The 27,857-nt window shown below is 46.0% G+C and overlaps 1 protein-coding gene across 3 annotated transcripts; it reads right to left on the bottom strand.

Moving 5' to 3' along the window:
• Positions 1-726: 726 nt before the first annotated feature.
• Positions 727-27,857, bottom strand: Hexa (hexosaminidase subunit alpha). 3 transcript variants are annotated; one of them, XM_040729878.1, is made up of 15 exons: positions 27,441-27,575; positions 17,174-17,262; positions 11,777-11,869; positions 10,394-10,459; positions 9,765-9,841; positions 9,233-9,343; positions 8,219-8,320; positions 6,936-7,068; positions 5,359-5,539; positions 3,929-4,012; positions 3,594-3,666; positions 2,924-3,107; positions 2,475-2,565; positions 1,812-1,916; positions 727-969 (listed from the first exon to the last, which is right to left on the bottom strand). In XM_040729878.1, the coding sequence occupies exons 3-15, from the start codon at positions 11,856-11,858 to the stop codon at positions 906-908; spliced, it is 1,353 nt and encodes a 450-aa protein (XP_040585812.1). In that variant the 5' UTR covers positions 11,859-11,869; positions 17,174-17,262; positions 27,441-27,575; the 3' UTR covers positions 727-905. The 3 variants fall into 3 exon arrangements, with proteins under 3 accessions (XP_040585812.1, XP_012968476.1, XP_005069690.1); XM_013113022.3 differs by lacking the exon at positions 17,174-17,262 and having other exon boundaries at positions 27,441-27,857; XM_005069633.4 differs by lacking the exon at positions 17,174-17,262 and having other exon boundaries at positions 9,795-9,841; positions 27,441-27,853.

Here is a 27,857-nt window from a genome sequence, read left to right as displayed (position 1 = left end):
GACAAAGAGCCTCCTCCAGGAACAGGAACGTGCCCCCAGGACTTTACTTTCCAAATTAGCTGTGTCATCCACTCTAGGAGGCTTTGAGCTGAAAACCAGGAGGGAGGAGTGAGAAGCTGTCTGCATTACTTTGGATTTGCCCAGGAACCCCAGAAACAAGTCCTTAAAAAGTAGTAACTTGCTGGGAGTAGTAGTGTGCATGGTAATCTCAGTATTTAGGAGGCAGAAGGCTCAGAAGTTTCAAGGCCGATATATATATATATATATATATATATATATATATATATATCAAATTCAAGACTAGCCTAGCTTACATGAAGCTGTCTCAAAACCAAAAGAGAAAAATGAATACTTTATAACAGGGTTAGGGTCACAGTATTTGTTCAACAGAACATAAATAGTGGGTCATGGAAATTACAGTAGCAAGAAACCTGAAGGCGAGTACAGCAGAGGTTTCTGGAGCCCTTGCCACTGCCTGGAACTTCTTTAAGTTCCCATAGCATCTTCTTTCATATACAGAACCCTTGAAAGTGACACAAAATGAAGTGACCTTTCTGAGGATAGTGTGGTAGTGGCTAAGCATAGCCTTTAACCTGTATGACCATCCCAGCCCAGGTTCTATGTCTAACCAACTGGGCTTGCTTAGCTCAATCACTTAGAAGCAGAAGGCTAGGCTGGCTCTCCCTGAGGGCGGTTCATGCTCTTTACACAAGCAATCCAAGCTCATCAGAGAAAATGCCACATCACTCTTTATTGAACACCAGTGCCAGCACCAGCCTCCTCCTCTGTAGTCACAGGGGCACGTGGGCAAGGGGCTCTGTCCCCTGGCAGGGAGACGGTGGCAGCTTGGCACCGTGACTGTTCTCTTAGGGCCAGCACCCTCCTGGGTGCTCAGTGCTGCCGGCTCAAGTCTGCTCAAACTCCTGCTCACAGTAGCCTACACTGATGGGCTGGGCCTGGACTCCTCTCCTGTAAGAAGACAAAAAATGGCAGGTGAGTACTTCCACCTTGGACCATTGCAACACCCTCTCCACAATGGCCATGAGCCCCCTTCCCATGTCAGTGAGTCCCAAAATATTATTGTACCCAAATCACTTGAGGTTCCTCTAAATGAAGAACCTCCCTTTTTCTATCCTGAAGGTCTTTACTCCCCGGTATCCCTCCTCCCAAGCCCTCTCCCAACCACAGTCATGTTAGAAAAGAGGTAAGAGCCTGAGGGGTGTCTGATGCTCTTAGCCCTCTCAGATGCCCACTCCTGCTTTTAATGTCCTCTAAGCACAGTAGTGGACAAGGACTGAGCTGGGGATTAAGCGCTATCCTTCTGTCTCAGACTCAAGTACTAGAACTGACCTTTAGGGACCTCCAAGTACATCTCCATTATAATCCAAATAAGCATGCTTAGACATAGCGAAATACCAGCTCAGAGTCACCCAGTGTTTAAGAGTTCATGATGCACGGTTCTCAGCCCAGAAGCCTCCTCTGCACTAGGCTGTGTTTTACGTTATCAAGACCAGTCAATAACTGAACCAAGGAAATGACTGCTTACACAAGCCCACAGTCAAGGGAGGTATAGGCATTCATGAGAGTATATCAGAGCTGACAGATTCAATTTTTGCTTCCTGCTGACTTTGGGTAAAGTACTCAGGAGATCTAGGTGCCTAAAGTGGGAACAAAATTTTCCCACCTCATGGGCTATGATACAAATTCAATGGGACAGTCAAGAACACGGCCTGGCACAATAAGTTTCGGCTCTCACTCTTTTCTTCTCAGTTTGGGTTCTCCAGCCTCAGATCTGCCCACAGCCTGCTTACCTCAGCAGCTCACAGCGGAAATGCGACAAACGTTTAAAGGCAAAGTCCATATTATTTGTCAGGTTGCTGCTCCATAGTCTCTCGGCAATAGCACCGGCTCTGGGCCTATGGGGAGGAGTGCACAGCAGGCTGGGCCCCATACATCTTCCTTCCCAGACTAGCTCGGGGCCCAGACATGAATGACACCTTGTTCAAGGCCAACAGCCAGACAGGGGCTCTCAGGTAGTTCCAAGGCTCAGCCCCACCCTCATTAGCATCCAGATAGCGAGTGATCCCAAGCCCCTCCTCTCCCAAACACATAGGAATAAGGGTTAGCTTTAGAAGCATGGATGGCTGACAAGCTAACTTAACTGGTTTACCCAACCATATCTGGGGAGGCTGCTGAGGAAAAGACCTTACTCTCCCAGTAACAGATCCCAAGCAAGTGCCCTGTGTTCTCTATGGTACTTGTGAAGTGGGACAGTGGTCATCCTCCTGCAGACCTCACGCAGAAGCACACACTCAGAAGACATGAGCCTCCAGTGCAGAGAAGCATCATCTCAGTGCTCCTCTCTCTGCTCTCAGGCTGAAGGGAGTGAGCCTGTGAGGCAGGAGCCTAGCCCTCAAGCCTGACCTCTCCATCCCCTCTGCTCTACCCTCCTGGCCTGACCCCCAAATCCTTACCAGAGCCTGGGGACTAGGTTTGTGCTGTCCACATACTCTCCCCACATACAGGCCTCCCCTCCAATGACCAGATCCTTCTGTTCAGAGGTACCTGTGAGAAAACAACAGCATGGGCAGGAGTGGGGGGAGGGGTATCACTTTCAATCCCTCCAGTGTGGCCTTCTCAGATAGGCCATTTCATTTCCTAAATTGTCATGTGTTACCCTGCCTCTTTTTTTCTTTTTAGATAATTTATTTTTATTTTATATGAATTGGTGTTTTGTCTTCTATGTGAGGGTGTAGGATCTCCTGGAATTGGAGTCACAGATAGTTGCGAGCTGCCAGGTGGTTGCTGGGAATTGAACCCAGGGCCTCTGGAAGAACAGTCAGTGCTCTTAACCTCTGAGTCATCTCTCCACCCTGCATCTCAGCCCAGACTCTGGTCTGTCAAGAGATTTCCCTGCTCTCACCATGAAATGCCAGGGGCTCTACTTTGTACATGTCCTTCCAGTCAGGGCCATAAGTTACTCGGTTCAGGTACCAGGGAGCAGAAAGCAGGGCCCGGAAGCCAGCCTTAGTGATCTGTTCCATCTCCTTCATGTAATCTACTGGTATCTCCTCTCGCCATACCTGTATGATTGTGTCTGGCCGAACCTGTCATAAAAGGTCAAAGGGCAGTCACGATATGGAGTATTGAGTTTCATTCTTATCAAGACACCCAAGCCAAGGGGAGTGCACTCCTTGTTTCCAAAGCAGCAAAAGATGCTTCTGTGACTATCACTCATCTCACACACACCCTCCACAGAGCCCAGGTGAGCCCTACTCTGACAGATGCTCCCCTCCCAGCCCCACCGCAGCTTCCCTGTCTACATGGAAGTAGTAATTACTTGTTGAGAGCTGAGGGAGTAGCAGTAGGGTCCAAAAAAGGACTCAGGCCTAGCTATGATTCAGGAAGAAAACAGCACATAAAGTCTCAGGCATCCTAAGCAGTCACAATTAGGTAAGAAGTCACACCTCTGTAGCTCTTCTAGAGAGTTTTCTGACCAGTAAAGCCTATTCCACACCAGGACTGGTCTCTCTAGAGGTCGGGGAGGGCAGGGAGATGGAGACAGGGGCGCCTCTTCTCTGCCCCTGGCTCACCTTTACTTTATTATCAAACACTTCCTGCCACACCACATAGCCCTTGTCATAATCAGAGACGATGTCCAGCAGCCTGGAGAGGAGAGGGACATCAGCAAAGGGTCACTCCGCTGTGTGTGCCAGCCCTCTAGATGCCAAGCTGGGCAGGGCCTATCCCCGACTGGGCGTTCCCTTCTCTGGGGCCACCATCTGACCACTCTAAACATGAAAGGATAGGAGATGGGGACCTCTGGGGGCAGGGAGTGGTGACACAGAGACTGACTCTGGTACAGAAGGCAGAGACCATCCCCCACCAGAGATGACTCCTAATGTGCCCCACCCCCTTCCTTCCTCACGTCTGGATGTAGAAGGATTCTAGCTGCTTGAAGTCATTAAAGCCCTTTTTCTTCATGAAGGCCTGGATATTGGGGTTGGACCGCCTGAGTAGCAAAAAGGAAAAAAACGATTAGTTCTTTCATCACCCTGAAATTTGTGACAACTTACAGATCAGTCACCTGGCCTCCTATAACTGTCCCTTTCACCTAAAACACTGAAAGCACCGAGACAGCAGAAGTCCTCCAGTGAAGGCATGGCCACACAAAGCTGTAATGAGCCGCAGACACAGGCTAGGAATGAAAGAAGCCTCAGCTTCAAGAGTCTGAAGTCCAAACTCGCAGGGAGAGTGCACCTTCCACCTACACTAGGACCCAAGGCTAAGCAGGAGCTGTAGCATGCTGGACATGGCTTCCTTCTCTGCTGTTCTAACTGGACACCAAGCCTACGACTGTGACCTCCTGCAGATCCCTCACCATACAGTGCCTGTGTTTTGCTTCTATTTTCTTCTCATTATGTGCCCCAAAGACAAGCTATTTTGTCAGGTCCAACTCTAGGGACTACTTTTCAGAAGCTCCCTGGCCTCTTTTGAACTCTGTAGATCTGAGAGTTTAGAATTTATGTGTTAACATTAATTAGGCCTTGTCACTTATTAATTTTGAATTCTGTAATAGATTCAACTTTTTAGATTAAAACTTATTTTCTTTATGAGTATATGTATGTGCATGCATGAGTACACGGTCCCACAGAGGCCATATCCCTTGGATCTAGTTACAGGCCTTTGTGAGCTGCCCAGTGTAGGTGCTGGGAATCTGAACCCCAGGCCTCTGACAGTGCTCTCTCTCTAGGCTGTACTAGACTCTTTTTTTAAAAATTATTTATTTTACATCCCTGCTGCAGTCTCCCCTCCCTCTTCTCCCAGTCCCTTCCCTTCACTCCCTCTGTTCCCATCCCCCAACCCACTACTCCTCCAATTAGATTCTGCTTAGGAAAGGGCAGGTCTCCCATGGCATATTAAATTGTAGTACACACTCTATCTGCATGCATGTCTTTATGCCAAAAGAGGGCATCAGATCCTATTAGAGATGATTGTGAGACACCATGTGGCTGCTGGGAATTGAACTCAAGACCTCTGGAGCAGCAGTCAGTGCGCTTAATTGCTGAGCCACCTCTCCAGCCCCTGTACTAGCCTCCTGATTAGACTATTTTAAGCCTTTGTAAATGTGAATTACTTTTCTCTATCCCCTAATTTTCCAAGACAAGAGTATATCCATAAAATTCTCAAGGATGTGTGAGAGAGGTGGAAGAAGGGTTCATGTCAACAGCCTTGCCAATCACCCAGGGCTCCCTCAGCAGACAGTCTCTAAGTAGTGGCAGTAGGTTCACAGTGCTGACCTCTATTCTCCGAGTAACCCACCCTCAGGCTGGTGTATGAAGTCCAAAAGGCTCATACCAGCAGGTAAAGTCAACTTCATCTCCTCCCAGGTGAAGATAAAAGTCCGGGAAGACAGAGCTGATTTCCAAGAAGAATGTGCTCATGAAGTCGTAGGTACTGTTGAGACTGGGATTCACTGGTCCAAAGGTGCCAGAAGGGTGGGTCCCAGAGTAGCAAGGAGTTAATAACCCAGGAACACCTAAGTTAACAGAGAACCCATACAAGTGTTAGAAATACATAGATTCCCATGTATACTCCTACACATGAGGCTCTTATGTAGCACCCAGTATTCACAGTAACAACCTGTTTAGTCACACTCAAATAAATACAAATATATCTGCCATCAGAGATGGAGGCTGGGTTGCAGACACATAACTACTGATGTGCATACACTCTTGACCTGATACACGTCTTCCAGCATAAATCACCCGCTTCCTCAAGGCTGCTGTTCTTAAGTGGCCTTTCAGTTGCAAAGCAGGGAAATGTCTCAGACACATAATGACAGTTCCTCCACTCTAGCTCCTGCTACCCAGTTCCACATTTCCAGAGGGGTGTCTCTGGCCTGGAGCTTCCTGCTTGTGGCTAGGCCAAGCAGCAGCCTTTTTCAATCTCCCCATGGCTTCATCTGGGATCTCACTCTAGGTTCATGGTTACGGAAGCAAGTGAGTAAGCAGCAAGAGTTACAAAGTAACAGTGACCTCTGGAGGCCAGCTCCAACTTCCTTTTTTGTTTTTTCAGACAGGGCTTTTCTGGGTAGTCCTGGATGTCCTGGAACTCACTCTGTAGACCAGTCTGGACTCATATTTAGAGATCTGCCTGCCTCTGCCTCCCGAGTGCTGGGATTAAAAGTGTGTGCCACTCTGTCCCCAAACATTTCTTTCCTACAGATTCTATCCAGGGATCAAACTCCTCAGTATCTACCCTAAAGTACAAGAAACCTAGAGCAGTGTCTGGGAAACATCTTCCCCTTTGGGAGGGGGTAGAAGCCAGGGCATCACTTCTATGCCTCAGGCTGAAATGAACTTGAGATCCTCTTGCCTTTGTGGTTTTCCAAATGTTGGGTATATAGCTGTATACCAATATACCTGGCCTCTCCACCCCCCTCCACTCTTTAAGATACATTTGTTTTATGTATATGGGTGTTTTGTGTGTATATGTGTCTCCACATCAGATCCTATAGAATTACTATTATAGATGTTTATTAGTTACTACATGGGTACTGGGAATTGAAGAGTAACCAGCTCTTTTAACCATTGAGCCATTAACTCTCTAGCCCCATCTGTTCATATTTTAATCGTAAAAGTGCCCTACTCTGCACAAATTAAATACTTCCCAGGAGCTTCCCCAGGCAGGAAGTCTCTGGGGCCAAGAGACACCCTTGGAAAAGGCATGGGTAGCAGATGCCAGGATGAAGACTATGTTACTAGTCTCGGTCGGGCCACCCCCTTGCTTTGCCATTGGAAAGAACTTCCTCTGGGAAGGAGTTGATGAAGAACAGTTTTCCAAGGGCCACAGCCAGGATACATGACATATAAGAGCCAATATCCTGGAGCTCCTCTCTGGACAGACCCCTCCAATTGCAGCATTATTCTTACCTGGCCCCCAGGACAAAGTGTGGCCAGGAGTGTCAAATTCTGCCAGCACACGGATACCCCGAAGCCGTGCATATTCAATGACTTCTTTCACATCCTGTGCTGTATAGATGTGGGTGACAGGGTTATAGGACCCCTGAAAGACAGAAGATAACCTTCAGATTCTCATTCTCTGTGAACACTTGTCCATGGCCCATGTGTACTGGGGACTTCTTCAGGGACCATACTTTCTCAAAAATTAACACATCTACTGCTTTCTCTTGGAGCGTGTGCATGTGTACACATGGAAGCCCCAGGTAAACATTAGGTGTGTCCCGAATGACTTGTTTTTTGAGACAGAGTCTGTGATGGTTTGAATAAGAATGCAACCCACAGGGTCATAGATTTGAATGCTTGGTCACCAGGGAGTGGCACCATTGGGTATGGCCTTGTTAGAGGAAGTATGTCACTCAGGGTGGGCTTTGAGATTCAGAAGCTTAAGCTAGGCCCAGTGGCTCTCTCTGTTCCAGCTGCCTGCGGATCTGGATGTAGAACTCTCAAGCTCCTTCTCCAGCACCATGTCTGCCTACATGCTGCTATGCTTTCCATCATGATGATAATGGACAAACCTCTAAACTGTAAGCAAGCCCCAGTCAAATGCTTTTCTTTATAAGAGTTGCCATGGCTGGGTAGTGGTGGCACACACCTTTAAACCCACTACTCCAGAGGTAGAGGATGGTGGATCTCTGTGAGTTCAAGGCCAAACTTGTCTACAGAGCTAGTTACAGGACAGCCAGGGCAACACAGAGAAACCCTGTCTCCAGAATGCCATGGTTATGGTATCTCTTCACAGGAACAGAACACTAAGACAGTCAGGTATGGAATCTAAAACTCACCATTAGGCTCCAGGAATCCACCTATTTTGACACCACCCCCCACTCCATCTCTCCATTCTCCACCCTCACCCAGTGCTGGGGATCTGAATTCAAGTCCTCATGTTGCTCAGCAGACACTTCACTGAATTATCTATCTCCCTAGTGCCGCATCTACTGTTTTCTGAGCAGTATATGGCCAATGGGATAAACAGGAAGGAATTGTGTCCATTTAAATGGAATGTATGTAGATAACAACATCAAAAACCAAAACCAGGAGATATTATCTCTTAAAGGTTTCAAAGCAAATTAATATGTGGACTTGAATCCATGGGTCCTGACTCGGAAGCTGCTGTCCTTTCCCTTTGTTTGGTTAGGATGAGAAGCACTACCCTCGTGAACCTGGAAGCTGTGTTTGGATAAGGCAAATCATACCTTTCTGGTGAGCTCTGGGAAAGTGAAGCTCTCATACGGGAAGGAAGAGTCGTCCACCAGGTGCCAGTGGAACACATTGAATTTATTATACGCCATGACGTCCTGGAGGTCAGAGCACAGATCATGAATCCCAAATTGGGGAGACTGCTCTACATGCAGTAGCAAACTCAACTTTCCTAATTTCCAGAGATGCACTTCTAAGGATTCTAAGTCAGATCTTCCATAAGGGAGCATGTTACAGGGTCCACTGGCACCTCCTCTCTTCCAGATGAATTCTGGCCACACTGAGAGGAATGCTGCAGCCACTGCTGAACCCTCTTGTCTTTCAAAAGTCCACTTCTATCTCAAAGCAACACTTCCTCCTGCCATCTTCATTATCTTACTGGGAGGCTGCTGGGAACTCAGCTGCCACATAACTTACTCCCAGAAGCCAAAGCTGACTGACACATGCAGCTCCCTTGGTCCCACTGAAAGGACAAAGAAAAAGGCAGCCACATGAGTTGCCTACACATCAAATTCAGGAGTGTTAGGAACTTCCCCAGCAAAGGCTTTAGGATTAACCTTCCTACAATATTGACTGAATTAAATTCCAATCAGCTCTGCCTAGCAAGAGAAACTAATCCTCCAAAATAGTATAACCAGCACTGTAGCCAAATCACTCCTACCCTGGAGTGTACAGTGTTCTATACTTTTCCCAGGGGCTCAAGGAGTTACACATGGACCCTCCCTAAAGATTTTATTTATTTATTTTATGTGTATGAGCGCTCTATCTGTATATACACTTTTATGCCAGAAGAGGACATCAGATCCCACTAGATACGGTTGTGAGTCACCAAGTAGTTGCTTGGAATCAAACTCAGGACCTCTGAAAAAGCAGCTAGTGCTCTTAATTGCTGAGTCACCTTTCTAGCCCTGAACATCCTTCTTTTGTTTAGGAATATGACATCTATTATCCTTTACCCCATTATCTCAGAACTAGTGCATGAAATGAATGAGGCCTTGAGGCCTGGTTACCAGTGTGTCCAGGATGCTAGACAATGGCAGGTAATGACGAGATGTATCCAGCAGTAAGCCCCGGTGAGGGAAACGGGGAAAGTCTTTAATCTTCGTCTTGTTGATAAAGAACTGTGTGAACCAACATTGAATGCTTCAGGGTTCAAAGGGAGCTTATCATGGGGAAAGAAGAATGAGAGAGACTCTCCCAAGACCCCCAAAAGCCAATGTGTGAATGTTCTCCAAAATAACTAATCCTTCCACCCTTCCCACCAACCTCTCTGCATCAAAAACCACAAGTAACTGTCCCATGCCAACCAAACACAAGCATCCCATAAAATACTCAATCTACACATGGTATTTTCCTGAAGCTAGCAGTTTTGTTTTCTTCAAAGCAATGTGGCATCAAGATAATGACTAAATGACCCAAGGGAACCACATTACAGTATCTCCAAATAGATCAACTCTATCAACCCTTATCTCTTCCCATACTCCCACTGGGGCAATCGGGAGGACTCTATCTAAAGTAAGACAGATTTTGGAGGAAACAAACCCCAGAGCCTCCTGGAGAGTCCATACTCACTGTTCCCTCAGCTGATTTCCAAACGAGCTGACTGAAAGTCTCCAGACCTGCGAGAAGGGGAGTGGCAAGTGAAGACCCCAGGAATAGAAATGACGCATCCATCTGGAAGTGGGGGCCCCAGTGTGCTGCCCTTCATATCTCCCAGTGAACTGGGAATAAAAATCACAGCAATGAATTCCAAGGAAACTAGATCCATAACCAGGCCTCTTCTGTTCTGGGACTATCAGCATGTACTACCAGCATGCCTGGGTTAGCTTTATTTCTCAAAGACTTTCCAGTTGTGTACTGAGTGAACAGGATAGTGCCTGTGGCAGGGTCCTCCACCCAGCTTCCCAGCTCCCATTGCCATGTGTGCTTCTGTTCTGGGACTATTAGCATGTACTACCAGCATGCCTGGGTTAGCTTTATTTCTCAGACTTTCCAGTTGTGTACTGAGTGAACAGGATAGTGTCTGTGGCAGGGTCCTCCACCCAGCTTCCAGCTCCCATTGCCATGTGCGCTGCTGCACCAAGGGTTAATACAAGATGGGGAAATGATCCAACTGTCCTCCTTATTCCCTAAGTGGGTACTCACTGCCACCTCCTTCCCCACCTTCTTACCTCGGAGGGCACCCCAGACAGTCTCAGAGACAAGTAAACACTGGTCATCGTTTATGGTTAGGGTGTCTGAAATGACAAAAGTGAGACTGTAGACCAGTCAACCTATATTAATCTTTGAATAAATAAGCAAGCAAGCAAACAGGAGGATGTGTAAAATGCCTGCAATCACAAGGAACCTGAGTTTTGTTTGGATTTTCAGCATCCCTGTGAAAGTCAGATTCAGTGGCACATATGACTGGTGTGCTGGGGGTGGAGAGGTGGGGTGGATACAAGCAGATCCCAGGAACTCATTAGCCAACTAGTTTAGTGAAATGATGAGCTCCAGGCTCATAAGAGACACTTTTAAAAACCATTAGGTAGAGAGTGACAGAGGAAGACACCCGATACCAAGGTATGCCTTTCATTTGCACACAACCACATGAACAAACATACGTATTTCACACATACGAATTAATAAATAAATCAACAACAACAAAACCCAGCAAGGTGGGCACCACACTGGTTGTGCAGGCCTAGCAGATAATACATGTGTTTAAACTAGGCAGGGTCCTCTGCAAAGCCCCACTCAGCTTGCTGATTAGTTTCCCCACCAGAATCATGAGATCCTTCCTATCAGCTTTTAGCTGAAAAGTATAACATTGACTTAGCAAAAAGAGTTGGAAGACCTGCAGAGTTCAGTTCAGGATGCTTTGCAACCATCTTACATTCATCCAAGACTGAGGAAGATTCAAAGACTCAGATGTTCACATTGGAAACTTCCAAGTCCCAAATCTAATCTATTGCTTAGGGAAGTGAGTCTCAGGACTAATGACTTAGCTTCACTGTAGTATAAATGGCTACAAACTCCTTCCCCCAGTGGAAGATTTCCTGAGAAAAACCAGCAAAGTGTCCACATTTCTCCCTATCCTCTTTTTTTTCTCTCTCTCTTTTTCAAGATAGGGTTTCTCTGTGTAGCCCTGGCTGTCCTGGTACTCTCTTTGTAGACATGGCCTGCCTCTTCCTGAGTCCTGGCCTGGATATTATCCACTTTTCTTTCTTTCCTTCCTTCCCTTTCTTTCTTTTTCTTCTCCCCTGCCCCAAACTCAACTCTGTAGACCAGCCTGGCCTCAAACTCACAGAGATCTGCCTGCCTCTGCCCCCCAGTGCTGGGAATAAAGGTGTGCACCACCACTGTCCAGGTATGTACACGTTTCTTAATTAGTCCCTTGCTCAGTTCAGAAGGCAAGTGTCACATGGGACTCAGTGAAGAGTCTGTGTGACATTTTCTGTGGCTCTTGGCATTTGGTGAGCCCCAGTCTCTAAGGCCATTAAGCAGCAGCTTAGCTGGAGGGACAGTCCTAGACAAGAGCTTACTTTGAGGACAAGGACCAGGGTGGTACTTACAATTTTCTACTGACTCCAAGTTAGGAAACTCATTGCATTCAGCTGTGATGACGGAGACAACCAGAACGTTCTTCCCCAACATTTGCTGTTTTCCTGTGAAGACAGATAAGCTCAGTGGGCTGATCTGCCCCCAGAAGCAGTAGGGTAACTCACAGTTCTCCACACAGATCCCCAGCTCTATGCCCCTGAAAGGGAAAGAAAGGGGCATTTGCCCTCTGCACTGGCCCTGCCTCATCACATCACGCTCAGCCTCCAGTCTGCCTGTGTTTCCACCTCCCCAGCAGCCTGCTCTGACCCTCTGAATGAGCTGGCAGCTATACTTAACCAGGTTTCTCCATTTCTAGCTTCTTGCTTTGCCCCAAGAACGATTCCAAGGTCCCAATAATGGCTTCTCATGGAGAGGCAGGTTCAGAGCACCTCGGTGTGTGCAGCGCCTGCTGAGTGGCAATTCTGCAACTGCTTGGAAGCTACGATGCAAATCAGCTATGTCAGAGGACTAACTAACATTCCCCCCAGCCCAATCATTTTTCCATGATCAATTTATTGGTTGGTTTTGAAGCAGAATCTTGCTATGTAGCCCTAGCTGGCTCTGAACTTGCTATGTAGATCAAGCTAGTCGCAAACTTGTGGCAATCCTCTTGCCTCTGCCTCCTGAGGTGGGGATTATAGTTATGAATCATAGCTATGAAGCTTCTATACTTAAGGACCATGTCCAGCTGTGTATCCTTATCTCATTGTAGACTAGTACACCGTACATAGTACTGCTCTTCAAAGCTCCAGGTTAAGGCATTCCCATTTTGTTGAAATCCATGAGATGAGGAACAGATGGGACAGGAGACAGGAGGTGGGCCTCAGATGAGGGGAGAAAGCTAGTGGTTATCAGCCTACTCTGATTCCTTCTGTTCTTTCCCCAGCAGGTTCTATACGGTAAATCTCTGCTCTCAATGGCAAAAGCCACCCTGCGTGAGTGAGTCAACATACTAACGGTACTCCATAGACCCCAGGGCATGCAGACAAAAATGCCAAAGCCAAAATACTAAACGTTTCTCTCCTTCTTTTCCAACCTTCTCTGTCAATGTCAGGATGACCTGATTTGTTGTTGTATTTTGTGAGACCAGGTATTGCCCAGGCTGACTGCAAACTTGCAGCAATCCTCCTGCTTCCATCTCTTCAGTGCTAGGACTGCAGGCACGCACCAGTATACCCAGCTTGCAAGATGGTCTGGTTTTACTGCCTTACGTAGGATGGAATGAACCCTCTCTGTTCTTTCCTTGGGCTGTATATATGCTGCTGGCCCTACAAACTACAAAGTCAAGATGGGATAGCTTGACAGAAGGCAGGGAGAGTCCTCAGAACCAGACTACAATCTCAAATGTCACCCATCTCCAAGCAGAAGGGAGTGCCAGAAATCATGTGAAGAAAGCCAGACAAGAGATGCTAGGCCCTACTATTTGTCTGCATCTCAATTCATAGGGTGCTAAGAAGCCAGTCAGTAAAGGAGCCAAACAGATTTTTCAACCCTTCAGAAAAAAGAATTTGACTCAGATGTATCATTGCAATTCCATCCTTCGGAGTCTGTAGTGTCTTCCTAAGTAAGCTGTATAGCCAAAGGAGCTGCCTCTCTAAACTTTACACGCCTACAAATTCCCAACTAGAGTCAGGTGAAGAAAACTGTCAGAGTATAGTTCTCCGTGTCCCATACCTCATCTCTGTCTCCTTGAGCTGTTACCCTCTCGTGTCACATGACCCCAGTGTGACTTCAGAGGGCTCCTCTGACTGTGTTCTGACAGTCAACCCAACATAGGAAAGGTCCTGGCTTCCCTATCATTCTTTTGGCCCTCAGTCTGCCAAATGAGAAGTCACAAGTCACCTACATTTAATTACCACAGTCATTGTCCTGATGGCAAAATGGAGGTGAGCTGCAAACACCAGGCTTGTCTGAGCCACCACTTGGAAGGCAGGAAAATTCCCATTTTTTGTTAAATGTTATTTTCACCTCTCTAAACACACATATTTGCTGTGTAAAATCTGGGCAAGGGGAACGTGTCAGACTCCTTTGAAGACCTGGTGAACAGGAAGGCACTTTCCCCGTCCCAGAACAGTATCTTTCAGATAAGTGCTTCTTCTCCAGTTACAAACTGCTCTGCTGCCTGCCTCCAGTCTTGAGATGAAACCTAGCACTCCCACGACTGGCTGGCTTTGGGATGATAAAGAAGTCAATTCAGAGGCATGGATTAAACAAGCTCCCAGAAGGAAGGTCTGGGGGAGGTGGCAACACAGGAGGGACACTGGGTCATCTGAAAGGAAGTAAACACTGTATCATCACTGTGGTTTTCCACCTCCATGCTGCCACTGTGCCAGGCTCTGAGGAGGGCAGGAAACAGGCAGCAGCCGGTACAGCCGCCTTGACAGTCACCAGCACTCACCAACCGAGAACTGAGGTGTGGGAGGCTGGGAATGGCAAGGAGCCTGTTCAGCCAGCAAGCACCTGAGCATGTGTGCCATGCGGTCAGCTGGAAGGACAGGAAGCTGTCTTGGGTGCCCAGGAGCAGTGCGGAGGTCAAGCTCAGGGCTGGGAAAGCTGGTTCTGCTACCACCACGCTGAGCAGGTCTTGGGCTTCCACTTCCCTGTAAACAATGGCAGGGTGGGACCACATTCCTGCTAGCAGGACCTCATGACTCCAGATGGGCAGAGTTCTCCAGGGCCCTACTTCATGTCCTCTACCCTCTACCTCGCTCAGAACCCTGCTTTCACCAGTCAAATGAAATGTTCTCTTCTGAGCTCACAGAAGTCTGTATCCCTTTCTAACGAAAGAACTAATTGAGAAAGTAAAACAGTCCAAAGGCATCTAAGGATTAAAATCATAAGCATCGTTTTGTCCTTCCTCAGGCCCCTCACTGCCCAGCTTCCACTTTGGCAAGACCTTCATAGCACACCGTTGCCTGTGCATCACAGGCATGGAATTCTGAGAGCAAGCGCCTTCTCACTACAGAAGTCCCACAGACAAAGTTTCTCTGGGCTCCACTACACAGTCCCTCCACTTCTGGTCTGTATGCTCTCTCCCATCCCTGCTTCCTTCTGTCTGGCCAGACACACTGGTAACCTCAACAATACTCTCAATAGCTTGTCTGTCACATCCAACGAGCAAAATCCTTAATCTTGATCAATTTAACACCTGCCAGCTGTGCCTCAGCCCTGTCTCCTGCACCTCCCTGAGGCCTCAGGGAGAGATATAGAACAGCAGGACCGTGAAGATGGCTCAGTGTTGAAGTCCTTGATGCACAAGCATGAGGAACTGAGTTCGGATCCCCAGCATACACCTAAAAAGCCAAGAGTAGCAGTGTACACCTATGATCACAGGCCTGGAAGGCAAAGACAGGAGAATCCTGGAGGCACACTGCCCAACCAGTCTAGCCGAACCAGTGAGTTCTAGAGTCAATGAGACCCTGCCTGGTAAGAAGGAGAGCAACTGCAGAAGACACCTGACATCAATCAATCTCTGACCTCTACAAGCACATGGATGGACATATGCACACACATACATATACCACACATATACCCCCCAAATCTGAGAAAGTTGTCTTCTGTGTCCTCTATTGCCCCCTTCTATTCTCTATAACATCTCTTTCAAGCTTGTGCCACCTTCAAGTCTATAACCCAGTCTGTAAAATGGGGACCTTGACAGCATCTATCTTATCCGGTAGATAAGAGGAAGGTAAATAGGTTAACACATGTCAAGTGCTTAACATGGTATCTGGCACGTGGTAAGCACTCAGAAAGCTGGACCTGGTTAGTCTTCTCTTTGTAGCCATTTCCTCACACTCCATCTACCCAACAACTCCACTATGACCTAGCTTCCCTCAACATACTCCTCTGAAAATGTCTTCACCCAAATTTTGTGGTTCTGCACCTAAGGTCACAGGACCCTTTCCAGTTCATTCATTTATTCATACATTCATTAAGTTATTTATTGAGGGCCTACTATATACTAGGCTTATTCACTAGGAATACAGAGGTGATCAAAAGGCACAAAAATCCCTGCTATCAGGGAGATAGTATTCTGAAGACACCTCTCTTCTTCCAGGCTGGTCAAATATCCCTGACATTAAAACAAAGCTCCCTCAACTTGGCCTCTGGTAGCATAAGTCTTTTAATCCCAGCAGAGAAAGGTGGACCTCTGTGAATTCAGGCCAGCTTGATCTGTGTAGTAGGTTAAATGCTATTCAGAGCTATATAGAGAGACCCTGTCTCAAAACAAAAACAAACCTTCCCTTGACTTTGGGGTCTCTGCTCTCCTGGCTTTCTATCTCCTTGAACATGATCCTCCTTTTCTGATGCCAGCCTTCTCTCTTCCTCCTCATCTAAGGCCTCCTTGGACAACATCATCTACTCCCACAATAAACTCATGACTTCCAAATCTATTTTTCCAAGCCAGTCCGTCTTATGGAGCTGTATACATGTCTGACTCAGCTGTCTCAAGAGCCCCCAAATCTTCAATTCAAAAGTGAACTCATTTTACCTCTCTGGGCTGAGCCTCTGTCTCACTTTGAAAATAGCATCATATATTACCCAAACAAAAAGCCTCCTCCTCCTCCTGAACAAACTCCACCTGAGTAGACTACAAATCTACCCACTACTCAAAATGTTTACAGACTGCATGTCATGCATTAAACATTGTCCTAAACACTGAGGTTTCAACAGTTAAAAAAAATCCAGCAAAGCCTTATAATTACAAAAATCATCATTAACTCTTAGTATGTGTCACTTTCCCACCCTCACTGGGCCAGAGCCTCAATTCAGCCAGGTGTAGTTTCTCTCTTAGATGCTATAAAAACCACTCAAGTGGTCCCTCCCACCTCCACATTGTCGTCATTCCAATTTGCTATCTTCCAGGATCTCGTAGTATGAACATTTGATTATGACAATACCTCTGTAAATACCTAATGGGATTGAGGATGTAATTGGAGGACAGACTACTTGCCCAGCATCATGATCATAAGCCCAAGGTTCGACCATCAGTACAAAAAAGAAAGAGAAAAAAGACCCTCTAGTATAATGGTGTCCCAAGGTTTTCAGGTGAAGCCCAGAAGGCACTAGAGACCTTATGGCTCATTCCCTCACTTCCTCTATTTGGGAATTCTCATTATAATGAAGTGAACTCTTTCCAGAGCCTTGGGACTATCCTGTCTTCATTCTTTTCTTATTACAGATTGCCTCTTCCAATTGAAAGAAACTTGGCATTTCTTCCACACATTTAGCTAAGAAACAGCTCTGGTCTTCCTAAAACTGCTTTGGCCATTCCCCCACCGTTTCCTAAGAGCTCTTCCTATGTGATCATGGAGTACACAAACATTTTTCATAACACTTATCTTAATATGAGCTGTCTGTCTCCTCACCTAGGCTGTGAGTTCCTCAACAGCAGGGACCAATCTGTGTCTTTGTATTCCCAGTGCCTGATACACGGTAGTCATTCAATAAGTGTTTGCTGAAAAAATGAATGATGCTAGAATTAAAATATGCACATTTAATGCTATGGATGCATAATGACTGTGCTACATGATAGTCAGGCATAAATGGTAAACAGTTAACCTAGAGATTCTTTTGCACACCCATGTCTAGTACTTCTGAAGTCCTAAGGCTGGGGTAAAAGTTGCTAAGAAGATAGCCAGGCTTGTACAAAGCATCTTTTCAGACATGCTTTAAAGAACTCTGGTGGGTGTATATCCAAAGTTCCAGGTTCTTCTACTTCTCCAGAAGGGAAAATTTGCTACTCTCAGGGTACCTGGAAACTATAAATCTTTTCCATAGTGTAAAACCATCTCTCCCCCAACCCAGCTGGCTCCTCTCCAAAATAAAGCAATCCCACCTGTCATGCACTAAATGCAAAACCCTAGCAAGGCAGAGAAAATGTATGGTGTCATGTTATAAATGGCATTGGTTTGGCCTCTGGGCTGGAATCAAGCAAAGTCAAGCCCCTTGAGGACACTTTAAGGCCTGCCTTGCCCCATCTGCTAGTCCCCTAAACTGTGACAAGGTTTCTCCCATGATCTCTGTCCCCCTTTCCATCCATCACACTCTGGCCTTCTCTAACTAAGACACATCAGGAGCTGTTACAGGTGCTGGGGCAGTTAAAAAGAAATCCTGCCCTGGGGTCCCTGCCAGTGAGGAGCTCACAGTTTAGCAGGAAAGAGAAACAGTTACTAACCCTGTGAAGAGCTAAGGCAGACAGCACAGCAATCCCTCCAGAGAGGGAAGAATGTTTCACACTAGATGAACCTCTGGAACCATGACTTGTGTTTGCAAAGAGACCATCTGTAGCATGGGACATACACAAGTGTGACTAGGGTAGGCAGGAATCTGCTTTACTTTATGTATGTGAGCATTTGCCTGGAGATATGTCTGTATCATGTGTGTACCTAGTGCACATAGAAGTCAAAAGAGGGTGTTGGATCCTCTGGAACGAGAGTCACAGATGGATATGAGGCATTATGGGAGTGCTGGGAACCAAACCTCTGCTGTCTCTCCAGCTCGGGCACACCCCACCCCCAATCCAATGGCCATCTCAGAAGCCAACTGCTCTGAGCCTGGGGCCTCTCCTTGGTGCTGATCTCAAGCAGGATGTGCCAAGATCCTTCACCCTCCAAATACTACTAACCCTTATTCAAAAGTGCACTCTCCCACCCACTGATAAAATGAATACTTGTGAGTACTTATTCCCATCCCATCCTTTATTATAACAATCAGTTAGATTTTTTCTTTTTCTCTATACTTTAAAAATATGATCTATTGCCGGGCGTTGGTGGCGCATGCCTTTAATCCCAGCACTCAGGAGGCAGAGGCAGGAGGATCTCTGTGAGTTCGAGACCAGCCTGGTCTACAAGAGGGAGTTCCAGGACAGCCTCCAAAGCCACAGAGAAACCCTGTCTCGAAAAACAAAGAAAAAAACAAAACAAACAAAAAAAATATGATCTATTAGCTGGGCGTTGGTGATGCACACCTTTAATCCCAGCACTCAGAAGGCAGAGCAGGAGGATCTCTGTGAGCTCAAGACCAGCCTGGTCTACAGAGCGAGTTCCAGGACAGCATCCAACACAATACAGAGAAACCCTGTCTCGAAAAAGCAAGCAAGCAAACAAACAAACAAAAAACCCAACCAAACAAAAAAAATCTGATTTGTCCCTTCCAATGTCATCACTACCAGAAAAATAACATTACCCCACAATTCTCAATCCCAGGAGAGATATTTGGCTAACAACTTCACACAGTTCCATTAAAAACAAAACAAGATAAAAGAACACCAAAACCAAGTCCTAGTATACATTAGATTATGACATTTTTCCATTTAGCAAAAAAATTGCAGATTTTTGGGGCTGGAGAGATGGCTCAGAGGGGCTGGAGAGATGGCTCAGAGGTTAAGAGCACAGACTGCTCTTCCAGAGGTCCTGAGTCCAATTCCTAGCAACCACATGGTGGCTCACAACCATCTATAATGAGATCTGGTGTTTTCTCTGGCCTGAAGGCATGTATGCAAGGAGAATACTGTATATATAATAAATAAATCTTTTTTAAAATTGCAGATTTTTAAATAAAGGAGACATCCATCATCATTATTTATAAATATTGAATGAATTCCATTGAAGGAATAATCCTTAACTTACCTAACTCCTATTTATGACATTTGATGTTTCTCAATTTCAAACACCCCCCCCCACCCAGGGTTCTTCTCTGTTAACATCCCTGGCTGTCCTGGAACTCTGTAGACCAGGCTGGCCTCAAACTCAAGAGATCAACAGTCTCTGCCTCCCGAGTACTGGGATTCAAGGCATGTGCCACTATGCCCACTATTTTAAAACATTTTAACTTTTTTTGTGGGGTTTTACAGCATGTGGAGATCAGAAGATGACCTGCAAGACTCAGTTCTCTCCTCCCATCATGTGATATCTGGAAGTCAGACCCAGCTTGTCTAGCTTGCTGAAGCACTCTTACCTGCTAAGCCATTTTGAAGGCCCCCAGGTTTCTAAAATTTTATATCATAGACAACTTCTGTTAAACAGGTGTGTATGAAGTTTCATATTTTTTGCACAATAATTTCTTAAGGGACAGAAATACTAAGCCAGAGATGTGATACTTTCAAAATATTGCATTTATTTATAATCCAAACCCACAGATGTGGGTCCATTCTCCACACTCTTCCAATATCAGCCCATCTCAATTCTATCTCTGCTTTCAGGCTTAAAAAAACAAAACAAGGGCTGGAGAGATGGCTCAGTGGGTTAAGAATGAGCTTGTTGCTCTTCCAGAAGATCCGAGTTCAGTTCCCAGCACTCTATGGAATGACTCACAGAGAGCAGTAACTCCAGACCCACTGGATGTGATGTCCTCTTCTGAACTCCGTGAGCACCCTCACACATGTCACAGACAGAGTCACAGATACTGGCACACACACACACAAACTTTAACAACTAAATTTAAGCATTGTTTGCAATCTCTAGTCATATTCTTTGTATGCCGTTTAATAATTTCATTTTTTTAATTGGAGTTCTCATATGTAGCTAAGGATGGCCTCAAACCTGCTATGTGTTGAGGCTAACTTTGAGCTCCCAATCTTCTTACCTCCACCTTCCAAGTCCTGGAATTAGCAGTTGTGTACAACCATGCCTGGCTAGTTAATTTTTTTTTATTGATATGTGAAGTTCTTTCTAGATCTTAACCTTGCCTCCTTTATTTAACCCCAGAGCTAAGCAAGTTTAAGGCAAGTGCTCTGCCACTGAGCACTTCCCAAGAAATTAATGTTATCCTTTTTTTTTTTTTTTTGGTTTTTTCAAGACAGAGTTTCTCTGTATTGTTTTGGAGGCTATCAGTCCAGCCAGGCCTTGAACTCACAGAGATCCGCCTGCCTCTGCCTCCCAAGTGCTGGGATTAAAGGCGTGTGCCACCACTGCCTGGCCACTGTTATCTTTTTAAGATGCAAGTATTTGGCCCATTTTGTTCACCTTTTTCCTTTTATGTTGCTTTGGATTTTGATGTTTTGAAAAAAACCATGTCTCCTGGTAGCCCAGGCTGGTTTCAGACTTGGGTAATCCTCTTGCTTGGTCTCCTGAGTGTGGGATTACAGATATAAATTACAGACCCCTCTTGCTCTTTAATCTTAGTTTAATTTTCATACAGTTAAATATGGTGTTTTTTTCCCCATTGCTTACAAAGGCCTAGGATTGCAAATCCCCTCTAATGCTTTTATTTTAGAGAGTTTGACCTTTAGATACTTAATCTACCTAGAATTTATGTTTCGCAAGAGATAAACATTTTACTTTTTCTGCTGGGCGGTGGTGGCTCATGCCTTTAATCCCAGCACTCAGGAGGTAGAGGTGGGTAGATCTCTGTGAGTTCCAGACCAGCCTGGTCTACAAGAGCTAGTTCCAGGACAGCCTCCAAAGCCACAGAGAAACCCTGTCTCAGGGGGAAAAAAAGATTTTACTTTTTGCGAACAGATATCTAATCTTCCTTATATATTTACTGATGGATTAATTCTTCCACTGTTGACTCACAGTCTTTAGCATATGTTAAGTGACCACATGAACTCTTTTGTTGTTGTTTTTCCAGACAGGGTTTCTCTGTGTGGCTCTGGATGTTCTAGAATTCACTCTATAGACCAGGCTGGCCTTGAACTCAGTCATTAACCTGTCTCTGCAGGGATTAAAGGCATATACCATCACACCTGTCTTTCCACATGAACTCTTGATAGTCATTTTCCTGGCAATTTTATGGTCAAAGAAATATATAAGCCTCTCTGGCTCATTTCATCCTGTATTCCTATAAAGGCTATTTCCTTTTCTCCACAATCCACTGGCCAGTGAATCACCCTTTCACGGCTACTTAACTCCCAATACCATTCACTCCTTTCATTTTCTCCACAATTGTAGCCCTGTTCCTTCCAGAACAATGCCACTTCCCCTGCAACTGGTTCTGATACATTGTCCTCTCATCCTGGAGCTGAGACATGGTGCTACTTCTAGACTCAGCTTCCATGCTGGTCTTCTGTGACTCAGGCCAGCTGGTTGTGGCATCTGAGGTCTCTCTCACAACACTCTGCCATTTCCTAGTCGCTTTGGTATGTACACCTCATGCCCTGGAGTCTCATGGCTGTCAGATGATCTGGACACTCAGGAGGCACAACTAACCCACGCTCTGGCTTACCAGTTTTCCAGTAACATCAGTAATACCCTCCTCCTCCTCAACCAGCCTCCAGTCACCTGCTGAATCTTCCTGTCTCTGGAAACAGCCAAACTCATCTCTCAAGCATTATTACCATGCAAAACTGGCCATATGCTAAGATGCCTCTTACAGGACACATAAAATCAGATTTACAGCCAATCAGACTAGGTCATCCATCCCCCCTCCCCCACCCCAGCCCTGGTCAATTCTTTCTCTTTTCACCTCTTAGCACTTCCTTTTTTCTTCCTCTATCTTTGTGAATCAGCAGCAACATGTGAGAATGAATATTCATGCCACCAAATAACAAATCAGAGTCCTCTTTAGCACCCTATCCTAACTTAGACGTTCAAGCACATCTCTGAAGTCTATGGGCAGTCCAGAGAGGCAATGATGCTGCAGCTGCCAATCTAGTCCAGCTATTGTTATCTCAAATAACCACAGCAACTGCTTTCCCTGCCTCCAAGTCTTACAGTCACTGTCGGCCCCATGCAGTCAATTTAGCCAATGCCACCTGTGACAACCTTCCCTGGCTGGCCTTCCTCTAATAATCCTGCTTCCTAGTGCTCCCTAGGCAGCTTCGTGACTTCAGAACTTGTTGACCTGCCTGAGAGGTATGTACATCAACTGCACTGACCTTGAGTGAATAAGGCTCAAAGGCTTCTTATCCGGAGGCCCTTTCCACAAGCTGTTCTCCAAGGTGGAATACCTCCCATCACCAACTCCTACTTTCTTATCTAATTAGACAACACCTAAGAAAAACCTTTCAATCTTCACCATCCTGACACTTGGATCCTTCGTTGTGTATTCTCAAATCATTTGCACTTCAAATATCACAGAAAAAATGCATTTTATTATATGTTTATAGCCTCACTTTCAGGGACTGTAATTTTTTCATAGCTGACCTCAAATTTACTCTGTAGCTGAGGATGACCTTGAACTTGTGATCCTCCTGTCTCCCACTACTAAGTACTGGGATTACATGTGCCACCATACCCACTCTACGATGTGGGGAGCAGACCCAGGCTTTGTGCATGATCAGCAAGCATTCCACCATCGCAGCTGCAGCCCCAGGCCATCACTGCAAATTATTTAGGGATGAGAGATGTTTGATTAACATAGTCTTTAGACTTAGCACTATTAACTAATTATGGTTGACTAATACGCACTAATTGAATTAAAGATGGAAGGAAGGAGGGTGGCCAGAAATACTTATGGGAAAATGATAAATGGAGCTGAGAAAAAATATTCATGACCTGAATGGTAATGAAAAAGAGTAAGATGTTAGAAGTGACTATTTGAAGTCACTAACACTAAGTTATGATCAGAGCTTAATTTCCCCAGAGGCTAAGAATTTTCCAAATGACTAATTGTCCTGACAAAGATCTTTATAGGTACAGCAAGAATGCAGTGAAAGGAGGAAATCTTGGTAGATAGACAGATCTAACTGGAATCCCCTACCACAGTCATAAGCTGTGCAACACTGGCCATCATTTTGCCTTCAAGTCTCCGTTCTGAAAATAGGACTAATACCACCCCACAGAGCTGGCTAACAAGACACACCAACTCTTTTTTTTTTTTAAGATTTACTTATTTATTACATATACAGTGTTCTGCCTACATGCCAGAAGAGAGCCCCAGACAAATTAAATTGGAGATGGTTGTGAGCCACCATGTGGTTGCTGGGAATTGAACTCAGGACCCCTGGAAGAGCAGTCAGTGCTCTTAACCTCTGAGCCATCTCTCCAGCCCTGACACACCAACTCTTAAGTTTCATCATTCACAAATGCTCATTTACTTGCTCTTTCCACTGCCCTTCACTAAGTCAGTTTTCCCACAGCAAACGGTGTGGCACTTACCCAGAGGAGTCCTGGGAGTGGGTTCCTTAGAATGTCACAACCATTTTTCAAGGGCTTCTTCCACTATCATGTGATGGCACACATGGCAGACAGCCTGAGGACTTCAACATAGAAAGGGACATGGACGTGAACTCTGAATCTGTCTAATCTAGGCCTGCAGTCTCAGTTAAAGGAACACGGCCACAAATGTGTGCTCTTAGCACAATTACTGTAAAGTCAAGTTTGAACACAGGGAGGTTTGAAGGTAACACTGTGTTCTGGTAAGCAGGCTCCCCCATCTCCGTCACTAAAGTTTTGCGAAATTAACAGGCTGCTTCTGATTGCTGAGCAACCATACCCCCCACCACACACACACATTTGAGCACACACGTTCAAAAAAGGAACTCAGCCGGGCGTTGGTGGCCCACGCCTTTAATCCCAGCACTTGGGAGACAGAGTTCAAGGCCAGCCTGGTCTACAAAGTGAGTTCCAGGACAGCCTCCAAAGCCACAGAGAAACCCTGTCTCGAAAAACAAAAAAAAAAAACCAAAAACCAAAAAAGGAACTCCAGCCACACCCAAGCCCAACCAAGTGGCATACAACAGTCAGCTGGGGGAAACTTAATCACAATCTGAGACAGCTGTAAAAAAAAACAAAACAACAACAAAAACAGAGAGGACACTCTCCTGAGAATGGGTGGTATTTGCTACAGCTAGGAACAGAGAAGAAAATTCAGTGTGTTTCTCTAGGAGAGTGGATTTTTGTGACCTTGAAGTAGGTCACAAAAATGCTTTACATATGCACACAGCTTTCCTGTCTATATACCCAACTGATTCTCCTGAGCTGCTCCAGCTGTCAATAGCTCCACAGTGGTGGGCAAAAGCTCCTAATTAGACTGGGTAAACACTCATTCATTCATTCATTCATTCATTCATTCATTCAAAGACAAGATCTCATTAAGTAGCCTGGCTGGCGTGGACCAAACTCTACAAACCAGGCTGGCCTAGAACACAGAAACACAGACTCCTGCCTGCCTTTGTCTCCTATGTGCCACAATGCCTGGCTTTTAGTTTAAACATTTTCTTGAGGGTGAGGGGAAATCAAAACCTCTAATTTGTAACAATCAAGAAAAGCTGCAACATGTGCAAGCATGAGACCATGTACCCAAGACAATGGACGGGGTCAGCTGGCCAACCCACCAATTCCCTCCCTACTTTACTTTTGTCTAGAAGGAAGTATGTAGTAAGGAAGTAGAGGAAGGCATCTCAGGGACATCTCTATTTTTTTCTCCTTCAGTATGTGATTGAGGGTCAGACCCAGAAATTTGCACATGTTAAGTAATCTACAGTTGAGCAGCAGCCTCAGCTCCATTTTATTTTAAACATCAAGTCCTCCCCACTACCATGCCCTCCTTCAAAGAGTACAATGACATTCATGCCTGGTTTTGTTTTATTACCCCCTGAATGGCTCCAAGTGCCAAAGAAAACAAAACACATGGGGCGGGGTGGGAGCAGGGGGAGTGGACTGTGGGGATGGATAGGATGAGGAAGTAGCAGAAGTCTGGAAATTAGGCTCCTAAGCATTCCAAGGATGAGTAATGAATACACCTTGTTTCATCTTCCAGATCTTCCAAAGCATATAGTCTTCAAGCACAATATCCAAGGGGGCAGGGAGAGCAAGTATAGCTCAGAGAAACAAGACTCAAGGATTTCATACACCAGACCCAAAACTAGCCATACACCAGGAAGTTGAGTTCAGGCTCAGAAAGAATTAGCCAGGATTATTGTGAAAACATTATGATTTAGGTTGTAATAACGAAAGCCGCCCAGCCTGTTGAAGGCTACAGGCAAAACTAACCCAAGGCCCCGAGAGTTCAAAATGAAATATATAATAGATAAATATATACTTTTGGCTCTCATCCAAACACAGTTGATCATAGTACCTACCTCCCCTCCAAAGATATTTTCATTATTTTTCGGTATGTACCACTCCACTATAGACGGCATCATAAAACTTTCTTCCTCTTTGAAAACAGTAAACTTAAAGACAACCCAGTCTTCTACAAGAATAAAGCATCAGGCCACTTTAGTGGGAGAGTTTTTTGTTGTTGCTGTTCTTGTTTGCTTGTTTTTAGATAGGGTTTCTGCTAGCCCAAAAAACGGCCTCAGATTCATTATGTAGCCAAAGAAGACCTTGAACTCTTGATCCTCCTGGCTCTACCTCCCAAGGTTTTATGAGATGCAGGGTACTGAACTCGGGGCCTACTGCAGTCTACCCACTGACCAGCACCCCAGTCCCCTAAAGTGGAGAGTTCTAATCATTACTCCTTCTAGCCCAGCTGCCTGACCTTAATTAGCTGTTTCCTTCCTATATTTCCAAGACGCATTTTGCATTTCCAATTCTGTGACAAAAGCAGCCTGGGTTGAGACTACAGGTTGGGAATTTTATACTCCGCCAGCTTTCTTGAAACCAGACTCCACTCACAGGAACGGCGATGATGCCTTGCAGGCTGTGTCTGGAAAGGAGCTTCTAGAGACAGTTTTAACTCAGGAGGAACGACCCACCCTAATTGCGGATGGCATGGTCTTACATACTGGAAAGAAGGGAAAATGGAGAAGTGGTCTTCTCTTTGCTCCTTGGCTGTTGTGCAATGTGACAAGTTACCTCAAGCTCAGTCACTCATGATGGACTACTTCCTCCCACGATGAACCAAAATACAGCCTTTTCCAGTCACGGCAATGACAAAAGTAAAGAACGCACCTTACACCGAACAGCCCTTTAACACAACAGAACCAACAAACTCCCTAAACCCACTATGTTACAGGTACAGTTGGGGAAGAAATGGCCAAAGGAGGCACTTCAGAAGATTCAGACTATAATGACCTATGACTTACTAACAGTCACCTGTTTATTATCAATGAACAAATGAAATACTGATAGTGGTTGCAGAAGAAACAGTTACCTGACGCTCATTCTAGAATAAAAGGCTTTGGGGAGGGGCAAGCTTGCTCTGCTTAGCGTCTACAGTACTCGGGGCCGACATGGACATGCTTTCCAGCACTGCTCTCCTCCATCGCTTGCCACTTCCCGCATCCGCCGGTTTGTCACAGTGTCAGGCCTACACTTTAAATTTGGTTGCAAGCTTCTGGGTCAAGTTGCCTCTGCCTAGGTCCCTGGAAGCTCACTGCATTGTGTTCTATGGTTTCTCTCACAATGTAAACATTTACTAACCAATTTATGTGCCAGACATACGCTGAGTTCCACTATGTAGCCCTGGTCGCTGCTTCACAAGGAACCACTTGTCTATTGGCAACATATTGTCAATATTTTGACAGCCTGATTGAACTGTGGTCCTACAGCAGGCATTAAAAAAAAAAAGAAAAGAAAACCTGAATATAGTCCAAGAGAAAGATTCGGGATAAACTTAGATGCCAGAAGTCTGATTAATGATGGGGTGAGTGGAGAAGGGGCTAGGTCGGGAGGCTGGGTGGCCGGCTAGAGAAAAAGCAAGGGGAGAAGGGGAGTGGGAGGTGACTGGCAGGACTGGGCAGAAACCGGGCCGGGGCTGATGACCGACGGCGGCTCCTTCGGAGGGAGGAACCGGGCTGTGACTCACTTGAGAAGTTGGGTCGGGGCCAAGAGCCGGAACCGAAGAGCAGGTTACGGTAGCGTCGAAAGGCCTCGTCAAGGACGACGCAGCCCGCCTGCGCGGCTGAGCCGGCATGGTACCGGAACTGGAAGTTGTTGGGGTACAGGGTGTAGCGCCGGTGGTAGGTTTGGATGTACTGGGGCCAGGGCCACACCGCCGTGGCCAAGCAAGCCAACGCCGCCGCCAGCAGCAGCGAAACCCAGAGCCTGCAGCCTGCCATGGCCCACCGGCGAGCTCCCTCACAGCAGGCTGAGCCCACGTGAGGTCCTGGTCAGGTGAGCGGCGCCCGCGTGACAATCGAAGGGTCACGTGAGCGCGCGGGAAGCTGGGCTCGATCTCGGCGGTCGTTAGGTCACGGTTTCCGCAGCTCCCGGCCTGCGGGGC

Source organism: Mesocricetus auratus, unplaced genomic scaffold (genome assembly GCF_017639785.1).
Source record: "Mesocricetus auratus isolate SY011 unplaced genomic scaffold, BCM_Maur_2.0 Super-Scaffold_100022, whole genome shotgun sequence".
In the NCBI taxonomy this organism is placed as follows: domain Eukaryota; kingdom Metazoa; phylum Chordata; class Mammalia; order Rodentia; family Cricetidae; genus Mesocricetus; species Mesocricetus auratus.
The sequence above is the reverse complement of the archived record's forward strand: the minus strand, read 5'-3'. Positions and strand labels throughout refer to the sequence as shown.